This window comes from Salvelinus sp. IW2-2015, unplaced genomic scaffold (assembly GCF_002910315.2).
Source record: "Salvelinus sp. IW2-2015 unplaced genomic scaffold, ASM291031v2 Un_scaffold2814, whole genome shotgun sequence".
NCBI lineage: Eukaryota > Metazoa > Chordata > Actinopteri > Salmoniformes > Salmonidae > Salvelinus > Salvelinus sp. IW2-2015.
Window position 1 is genome coordinate 55,096 of NW_019944114.1, and position 10,271 is coordinate 65,366.

The window sequence follows — 10,271 nt, forward strand, 5'->3', positions numbered from 1 at the left end:
GTAGATGTTTAGTGAAGGCTGTTGGTCTTGTTGAAAGTGATGTTTAGCTGAAGGCTGTTGGTCTGTTGAAGGTAGATGTTTAGCTGAAGGCTGTTGGTCTGTTGAAGGTAGATGTTTAGTTGAAGGCTGTTGGTCTGTTGAAGTAGATGTTTAGCTGAAGGCTGTTGTCTGTTGAAGGTAGATGTTTAGTGAAGGCTGTGGTCTGTTGAAGGTAGATGTTTATGCTGAAGGCTGTTGGTCTGTTGAAAGGTAGATGTTTAGCTAAGGCTGTTTGGTCTGTTGAGGTAGATGTTTAGTTGAAGGCTGTTGGTCTGTTGAAGGAGATGTTTAGCTGAAGCTGTTGGTCTTGTGAGGTAGATGTTTAGCTGAAGGCTGTTGGTCTGTTGAAGGTAGATGTTTAGGCTGAAGGCTGTTGGGCTTGTTGAAGGTAGATGTTTAGTGAAGGCTGTTGGTCTGTTGAAGGTAGATGTTTAGTTGAAGGCTGTTGGTCTGTTGAAGGTAGATGTTAGCTGAAGGCTGGTTGGTCTGTTGAAGGTAGAATGTTTAGCTGAAGCTGTGTGTCTGTGAAGGTAGGATGTTTTAGCTGCAAGCTGTTGGTCTGTTGAAGTAGATGTTTAGTTGAAGGCTGTTTGTCTGTTGAAGGTAGATGTTTAGCTGAAGAGCTGTTGGTCTGTTTGAAGGTAGATGTTTAGCTTGAAGGCTGTTGGTCTGTGGAAGGTAGATGTTTAGTTGAAGGCTGTTGGTCTGTTGAAGGTTAGATGTTTAGCTGAAGGCTGTTGGTCTGTTGAAGGTAGAGAGTTAGTTGAAGGCTGTTGGTCTGTTGAAGGTAGATGTTTAGCTGAAGGCTGTTGAAGGTAGATGTTGTACATGTAGTTAGAGGTTGACGTAAGGCCTCAGTCCTTTGTTTGGTCGTTGTAGTTAGAGACCTCTTATCAGGTTGTGGTCGGTCTCGAAGTAGAGAGGAGGTGATGGGTCCAACCGCGCCACTCCTCTCCACTGGACCCTCCTCTATCTCCACACCACACGCCTGCAGGTGACAGATAGATGGACACAGTCAAACAGGGACTTTCAGGACATGGCAGAACAGCATCCTACTAGAAGACAGCATGTCCTCCATTATGTCAGGTGGAGGACTGAACCACTGTAGTAGATAACTTGGGAGGTGTATTTGCTGTGTTGTTGCTGTGTGTGTGTGTGTCACCTGTAGGTGTGTAGCTACAGCAGCCAGGGGGTGGGAGGGTGATGAGACAGAGGTCAGCTGATCCTGAGGTGGGTCACAAGCCTTCGGGTTCAAACTCCTGACCCACCGGTGCAGGTCAACTTCTGCTTCCAAACGACAGCGCCTTACGGTTACCCTGAGGTAAAGAAGAAGAGAGACTGGTCAAGGCTACCATCTGCCTGGGTAAAAGAAGAAGAGAGACTGGTCAAGGCTACATCTGCTGGGGTAAAGAGAAGAGGAGACTTGGTCAAGGCTACCATCTGGCTGGGTGTTTAATAAGAGACGGGTCAAGGCTAAACACCTGCTGGGGATTATATAAGAGACGGGTCAAGGCTACCACCTGCTGGGGTTTTAATAAGAGACTGGCTCAAGCTACCACCTGCTGGGTTGTTAATAAGAGACCTGGTCAAGGCTACCACCTGCTGGGGTTTTAATAAGAGACTGGTCAAAAAGGCTCACATCGGCTGGGGTTTAATAAGAGAGACTGGTCAAGGCCTAGACCATTTCTGCTGGGGTTTTAATAAGAGAGACGGGTCAAGGCTTACCATCTGTGGGGTTTTTAATAAGAGAGACGGGTCAAGGCTACCACCTGCTGGGGTTTTAATAAGAGAGACGGGTCAAGGCTTACCACCTGCTGGGGTTTTAATAAGAGACTGGTCAAGGCTACCACCTGCTGGGGTTTTAATAAGAGGACTGGTCAAGCGCTACCATCTGCTGGGGTGTTAATAAGAGAGACTGGCTCAAGGCTTGACCATCTGCTGGTTTTTTAATAAGAGAGACTGGTCACAGGCTACCATCTGCTGGGTTTTAATAAGAGACCTGGTCAAGGCTGACATCTGCTGGAGGTTTTAATAATAGGCGTGGTCAAGGCTACCATCTGCCCTGGGGGTTAAATAAGAGAGGACTGGTCAAAGGCTACCATCTGCTGTTTTTTTAATAAGAGACTGGTCAAGGCTACCATCTTGCTGGTTTTTAATAAGAGGACTTTCAAGGCACCACCTGCTGGGGTTTAATAAGAGAGCTTGGTCAAGGCTACCACCTGCTGGAGGTTTTATAAGAGACTGGTCAAGGCTACCACCTGCTGGTGGTTTTTAATAAGAGACTGGTCCAAGGCTACCACCTGCTTGGGGTTTTAATAACGAGACTGTTCAAGGCTTACCATCTGCTGGGGGTTTTAAATAAGAGACGGTCAAGGCTCCCATCTGGCTCTGGATAGGGTTTTAAATAAGAGACTGGTTCAAGGCTACCAATCTGCTTGAGGGTTCTTTCCACAGTGGTTACACACATCAAGTTGGGCCAGGTATCTATGGTATTTATTATAAATGGACCTTGGTGTCTGGTTTGCGAATCTATTGTGGAAACGACCAGGGCAGAACAGTAGAAACGCCTAGCAGAACGTAGACGCCATGGGGCAGAAAACAGTAGAAACGCATCAGACGAACGAATGGGCAGAACAGTAGAGCCGATAGAAACATAGAAAACGAGGCACAGTGGACGACAGGAAACAGTAGAAACGACCATCGGGCCAGACAGTAGAAACGACCATGGGCAGCACAGTAGAAAACCGATGGGCAGAACAGTGAAACGACCAATGGCAGAAAAGTAGAACGGACCATGGGTCAGAACAGTAGAAACGACCAGGGCAGAACAGTAGAAACGGACCATGGGCAGAACAGTTAGAACACGACCATGGGCAGAACAGTAGAAACGACCATGGGCAGAACAGTAGAAACGTTGACAACCTTAGTTTTATCCAAAGTAGAATAATGAATGTCTCAGTAAAAGTGATCAATAGACTAATCATTGATTATGCAGTCTGTGTTCAGTACTCAGAATGTACCTTAAAGGTGATGACCTCCATGCCCAGGACAGAGGAGTAGAAGGTGCAGGTGGCTGGAACACTCTTCACGGTCAACACCAGGTGGTCCAGGTGACTCACCTGTACAGGGCCGGAGCTCTTATATCTCACCCCCACCGACACCACAGGTAGCCCCCGCACCCCCAACACAGCCAGCCCACAGGACCGGGGCTGTAGCTGGGACAACATGGCCAGAGACAGGTGGGTGAATGTAGGTGTGCAAAAAAATCATGCATGTAAAAAAAAATATATATTTATATTCACATGAACGTGTAGACAGCGTCCCTACGTGGTCAAATGAAGTAGTACAATGATAAATTCAGCAAACATCTGGGGTTAACTGTATTCGGATAATTACGGTAAACTGTAGCGGTGTCGTTTCTTAGTTGTAGAATTCGATATTAATTACACATTCTAAATACAAATGAATAGCTTACACTTTCATACAGAAGTTGTACTGTAGACGACTACACATGTCCCRCGTTAATAAAAGTGTCTTCCAAAGACAAGGAACTATTCTGTAGCTCCGTTTTAGAACAGGTGACATTCGTTTTATTCTACAGGTCTTACCTGGCGGTAAATCCCTTGAAAACGCCCCAAGTGACAACCTAAAGTCCGGAGCGCCATCGTTCCTTTGTAGAGTTGAAAAGAAATGGATGACATTCCACCCTTCACTTCCTTCTTATTGCCATGAGCATAATACCGTAATTGCTAGAGTATTTTGCCTACCACATAATTTAGTCTTTATTTAACTAGGCAAGTCAGTTAATTAAGAACAAACACTTATTTTACAATTACGGCCAACCCCGGTGAAATCCTCCCCTAACCCGGGCGACGCTGGGCCAATTATGCGCCGCCACTGTGGGACTCCCYATCACGGCCGGTTGTGATACAGCCCGGAATCGTACCAGCGTCTGTAGTGACGCCTCTAGCACTGAGCCAGTCCATTAGAACGCTGCGACACTCGCGAGCAACGTTATGGGATCTTGATGAACTTCCTTCACAACTGCTCTGCGCTGCTCGGCAAAGCGCAAGTAGAATGAACACAGAACAATGAGACAGATATTTCACCGGATCTATATACTTGAGGCATCCGCTCGGCGTTTCTGCTCACAACCAAATATGGTAGAGAGGAAGCCAGTTGTCCGGCAGTGGGAGAAAGAGAACTAGATGGATTTTGGCCGATATTCTGCAATTTCTCGTAGATGAAACTTTGATCTCAATCAGTTTTCAGTTCCCAAACTAAAATATGTAACAAACAGAGTGGACTTGTGTAACTTTACTTTTGCCAACATTTACAAAAAATGGCATTGTTTAGGAGCGCAGAGGCAAATTGAGTAATGCACGCATTAGGCGTTCCCTAACGGAAATATGCAAATTTAGCTAGAACGCGCCAATAGGATCTCTAGCTCGTGCTTGCTCTGCCCCATCGAGTAATTAGTTCCCGTTGTGAACAACGGGCAGTGGCTATCTTGGTTTAGTTATAAAAATCTTCGGTGGGAATGCCCTGACACGCATAGGCCATATCACTGTAAATGACGCACGGCCAATGCAGATATCTGATTGACCATGCAACGCCTTTCATGCGTTCATAATCAAGTGGGAAGGTGGTATTTATTCACATGTATAAACCTGGGAAAAACACTTAAACGCCCCAACACAGTGCCTTCAGAAAGTATTCAGAGCCCTTGACTTTTCCCACATTTTTTTTAGGTTACAACCTTATTCTAAAATACATTAATTGTCCCCCCCTCACCATCTACACAATACCCCATAAGGACAAAGTAAAAATACGTTTAGAAATTTTTGCTTATTTATTTTTAAACGAATATATCACATTTACCTAAGTATTCAGACCCTTTACTCAGTACTTTGTTGAAGCCCTGTTGGCAGCGATCGAGTCTTCTTGGGTATGACGCTATGAGCTTGGCACACCTTATTTGGGGAGTTTCTCCCATTCTTCTCTGCAGATCTTCTAGGCTCTGTCAGGTTGGATGGGGAGTGTTGCTACACAGCTATTTTCAGGTCTCTCCAGAGATGTTAGATCGGGTTCAAGTCCGGGCTCTGGCTGGGCTACTCAAGACATACAGAGACTTGTCCAAAGCCACTCCTGCGTTGTCTTGGCTCTGTGATTAGGGTCATTGTCCTGATGGAAGGTGAACCTTCGCCCCAGTTTGAGGTCCGGAGCGATCTGGAGTAGGTTTTCATCAAGGATCTCTCTGTACTTTGCTCCGCTCATCTTTCCTCAATCCTGACTAGTCTCTCAGTCCCTGCTGAAAAACATCCCATAGCATGATGCTGCCACACTATGCTTCACCGTAGGGATGGTGCCAGGTTTCCTCCAGACGTGACGCTTGATATTCAGGCCAGAGAGTTCAATACTGGTTTCATCAGACCAGATAATCTTGTTTCTCATGGTCTGAGTCTTTAGGAGCCTTTTGGCAAACTCCAAGTGGGCTGTCATGTGCCTTTTACTGAGGAGTGGCTTCTGTCTGGCCACTCTACATAAACCTTGTGTGGAGTGCTGCAGAGATGGTTGTCCTTCTGGAAGGTTCTCCCATCTCCACAGAGGAACTCTAGAGCTCTGTCAGAGTGACTATCGGGTTCTTGGTCACCTCCCTGACCAAGGCCCTTCTCCTGATTGCTCAGTTTGGCCAGCTCTAGGAAGAGTCTTGGTGGTTCCAAACATCTTCCATTTAGAATGATGGAGGCCACTGTTCTTGGGGACCTTCAATGCTGAGAATTTTTTGATACGCTTCCCAGATCTCTCAACATCTTCACAACAATTCCTTCGACCTCATGGCTTGGTTTTTGCACGATCAACTGTGGGACCTTATTTATTTAGACAGGTGTGTGCCTTTCCAAATCAAGTTGTAGAAACATCTCAAGGATGACAATGGAAACAGGATGTACCTGAGCTCAATTTCGAGTCTCATAGCAAAGGGTCTGAATACTTGTGAAAAAATGTCTAAAAACCTGTTTTTGCTTTGTCTTTACGGGGTATTGTGATGGCATTATGGGGGTATTGTGATGTCATTACGGGGGTATTGTGATGTCATAACGGGTTATTGTGATGTCTTTACGGGTTATTGTGTGTAGATTGCTGAGGAATTATTTTTATTTCATCCATTTTAGAATAAGGCTGTAACTTAACAAAATGTGGAAAAAGTCAAGGGGTCTGAATACTTTCCAAAGGCACTGTATTTCATGATAAAGAGGGTGAACTACGGATTTAAACTACAGCCTGTTAAAATACACAACTGGCCTGTGACCAAAGTGACACCCTATTCCCTTTATTGTGCACTTCTTTTCACCAGACCCATAGGACTCCGGTCAAAAGTAAGCCACTACAGGGAATAGGGAGCCATTTGGGACCAAAGCAACATAGTGAAGGAGGAGGCCTTGATGAAGACAGCCAGGCTAGTAGGGAAGCACTGTCAGAAAGACAATACATTTCATTTACAACTGGTCATTATCAACGAATAACAGAGCTTCAACCACCCAAAACTTTATTTATACAGGGAGGAGGTAACGACGGCAACCGTGAGAACACATGGTACCTATAGAATAATGTGATGTCATCATGGCATGGAACACTCCGTCTGTGTGTACAGCCAACGTACAGCATCCTACAGGCCCACCGCTCGCCAYGGYATAGTGCTATCAGAATGTACAGAAAGAACCCAGCTCTAGAAAATAAAAAGCTTAACACATTTTTAAAAGGGAACAAGTCTTCATTTTAACTGTGAATATTCAGTCTACAATATTTTAGAAATAATATACAAGTTTAGAATATTACACTTCTTCAGTTTTCCCACTTTGTAGTTATTGCACTGGTGTTCCAGATATAAAGACATCTCTTGGTGGTAGAAGTTCTAGGCCAAAACACAGGACAGAGGCAGCAGCCTGGCCTGGGTCTAACCTGGCGGGGGTCTAACCCTGGCCTGGGTCTAACCCTAGCCTGGGTCTAACCCTGGCCGTGGTCTAACCCTGGCCGTGGTCTAACCTGGCCGGGGTCTAACCCTGGCAGGGGTCTAACCCTAGCCTGGGTCTAACCTGGCAGGGGTCTAACCCTAGCCTGGGTCTAACCTGGCCTGGTTCTAACCTGGCCTGGGTCTAACCCTGGCCTGGGCCTAACCCTGGCCGTGGTCTAACCGTGGCCTGGCAGGGGTCTAACCCTAGCCTGGGTCTAACCTGGCAGGGGTCTAACCCTAGCCTGGGTCTAACCCTGGCAGGGGTCTAACCCTAGCCTGGGTCTAACCCTGGCCTGGGCCTAACCCTGGCCTGGCCGGGGGCTAACCCTGGCCGTGGTCTAACCCTGGCCTGACAGGGGTCTAACCCTGGCCGTGGTCTAACCCTGGCCTGGGCCTAACCCTGGCCTGGCCGGGGCCTAACCCTGGCCTGACAGGGGTCTAACCCTGGCCTGGCCGGGGCCTAACCCTGGCCTGACAGGGGTCTAAATCCAGATCCTTCATGCAACACCACATGGAACCCATAAATGTGAATCCCAAATGTCACTATTCCCTCTATAGAGATATATCTATATAGAGCAGTACTTCTGACCAGAGTCCTATGGGTAGTGCACTATATAGAGATATATCTATATAGAGCAGTACTTCTGATGCTTTCCTTTAATACACCTGTAGTAACACCTGTTATAAACCTGTAACACACCCTCATTAGACAAACAACCTGCTGTGAACCCCAGGTAACTTGCTTTCCTTAATACACCTGTAGTAACACCTGTTATAAACCTGTAACACACCTCATTAGACAACAACCTGCTGTGAACCCCAGGGTAACTGTAATACATATCTGAGGGTTAACAGAGCATTGTAGACATGGATTTTCTATCTCATTTAAAAAGTTAGATATCTTTGCGTTCTTTTTAATTTAGGGCTTTATTTCTCTACTGCAGACTGGGTTGAATTTTCAATTTCGGTCCGTTTTTTAGATTGGCTATCGAAGGTTGTTGTCTCAGATTTGAGTTTTTCTTATCATGCACATCCAGGTCAGTGGGGGTGGGCAGTATGTTTGGAGCATCCGCTAGTGGAACACCTTTCCTGGGGAGAGCAGTAAGAGGACAGGGCCCTGTCCTGGGTAAGTCTTGGTGGTTCTCAGTACTGTCCTGTTGCAGTGTAAACAGGAGACATACTACAGCTTTATGGGCAAATAGTTGGGTATTTACGGTACTAAATGAATGTAGTTAGCCAGTGTCTGTGTACTAAGTTGTAGTTTCATCCCTCCTAGGTGAGATCACAGCAGAGGAGTTGTTGAGTCGGCTGCAGCAGATTAAGGATGGACCAGAGCAGCAGCAGCCTAGCATCAACACCAGTGAGACTGGAGAAGCTACAGGAGGTAAGGTCCTCTGTACTTTTCATTATGTCATTCAAGCAGAAATTCAAAGTTCGAACAACTTTTAAAGATGGAGTCCTTAATGGTGAAATTATGACAGTCACTGCAAACCATTAGAATGTTGATATGTCTGTCTTCCGTAGATATGTTGATATGTTCTGTCTTCCATTAGAATGTTGATATGTTCTGTCTTCCATTAGAATGTTGATATGTTCTGTCTTCCATTAGAATGTTGATATGTCCTGTCTTCCATTAGAATGTTGATATGTCCTGTCTTCCATTAGAATGTTGATATGTTCTGTCTTCCATTAGAATGTTGATATGTCCTGTCTTCGTTAGAATGTTGATATGTTCTGTCTTCCGTTAGAAATGTTGATATGTTCTGTCTTCCGTTAGAATGTGATATGTCTTCCTTAGAATGTTGATATGTTCTGTCTTCCGTTAGAATGTTGATATGTTCTGTCTTCCCGTTAGAATGTTGATATGTTCTGTTTCCGTTAGAATGTTGATATGTTCTGTCCTTCCATTTAGAATGTGATATGTTCCTGTCTCCATTAGAATGTTGATATGTTCTGTCTTCCTTAGAATGTTGATATGTTCCTGTCTTCCATTAGAATGTGATATGTTCTGTCTTCCTTAGAAATGTTGATATGTTCTGTCTTCCATTAGAATGTTGATATGTTCTTGTCTTCCATTAGAATGTTTGATATGTCCTGTCTTCCGTTAGAATGTTGATATGTTCTGTCTTCCGTTAGAAATGTTGATATGTTCTGTCTTCCTTAGAATGTTGATTATGTTCTGTCTTCCATTAGAATGTTGATATGTTCTGTCTTCCGTTAGAAATGTTGATATGTTCTGTCTTCTTAGAATGTTGATATGTTCTGTCTTCCATTAAGAATGTTGATATTTCTGTCTTCCGTTAGAATGTTGATATGTTCTGTCTTCCGTTAGATGTTGATATGTTCTGTCTTCCATTAGAAATGTTGATATGTTCTGTCTTCCTTAAAGAATGTTGATATGTTCTGTCTTCCGTTAGAATGTTGATATGTTCTGTCTTCCATTAGAATGTTGATATGTTCTGTCTTCCATTAGAATGTTGATATGTTTCTGTCCCGTAGAATGTGATATGTCCTGTCTTCCATTAGAATGTTGATATGTCCTGTCTTCCATTAGAATGTTGATATGTCCTGTCTTCCATTAAATGTTGATATGTCCTCTTCCATTAGAATGTTGATATGTCCTGTCTTCCATTAGAATGTTGATATGTCCTGTCTTCCATTAGAATGTTGATATGTCCTGTCTTCCGTTAGAATGTTGATATGTCCTGTCTTCCGTTAGAATGTTGATATGTCCTGTCTTCCTTAGAATGTTGATATGTCCTGTCTTCCATTAGAATGTTGATATGTCTGTCTTCCTTAGAATGTTGATATGTTCTGTCTCCGTTAGAATTGTTGATATGTTCTGTCTTCCGTTAGAATGTTGATATGTTCTGTCTTCCTTAGAATGTTTGATATGGTCTGTCTTCCATTAGAATGTTGATATGTTCTGTCTTCCATTAGAATGTTGATATGTCCTGTCTTCCATTAGAATGTTGATATGTCCTGTCTTCCATTAGAATGTTGATATGTCCTGTCTTCCATTAGAATGTTGATATGTCCTGTCTTCCATTAGAATGTTGATATGTTCTGTCTTCCCATTAGAATGTTGATATGTTCCTGTCTTCCATTAGAATGTTGATATGTTCTGTCTTCCGTTAGAATGTTGAATATGTTCCTGTCTTCCGTTAGAATGTTGATATGTCCTGTCTTCCGTTAGAATGTTGATATGTCGCTGTCTTCC

The 10,271-nt window shown here is 44.2% G+C and overlaps 1 protein-coding gene and 2 long non-coding RNA genes across 3 annotated transcripts; 1 reads left to right on the plus strand and 2 right to left on the minus strand.

Moving 5' to 3' along the window:
• Positions 1-282: 282 nt before the first annotated feature.
• On the plus strand, positions 283-855 carry LOC139025526 (uncharacterized). The gene is made up of 4 exons (XR_011477122.1): positions 283-325; positions 432-534; positions 718-753; positions 791-855. It is a non-coding gene; the product is annotated as an uncharacterized lncRNA (long non-coding RNA).
• A 38-nt stretch (positions 856-893) lies between these two features.
• Positions 894-4,111, minus strand: glod5 (glyoxalase domain containing 5). The gene is given in 7 exon segments (XM_024141888.2): positions 894-929; positions 931-946; positions 948-1,027; positions 1,202-1,237; positions 1,239-1,355; positions 3,060-3,254; positions 3,648-4,111. Coding segments are annotated over 7 exon segments (573 nt in total). The 5' UTR covers positions 3,741-4,111.
• Positions 4,112-6,565: 2,454 nt separating this feature from the next.
• LOC139025525 (uncharacterized) lies at positions 6,566-7,693 on the minus strand. The gene is made up of 2 exons (XR_011477121.1): positions 7,446-7,693; positions 6,566-7,411 (listed from the first exon to the last, which is right to left on the minus strand). It is a non-coding gene; the product is annotated as an uncharacterized lncRNA (long non-coding RNA).
• Between the last annotated feature and the right edge of the window lie 2,578 nt (positions 7,694-10,271).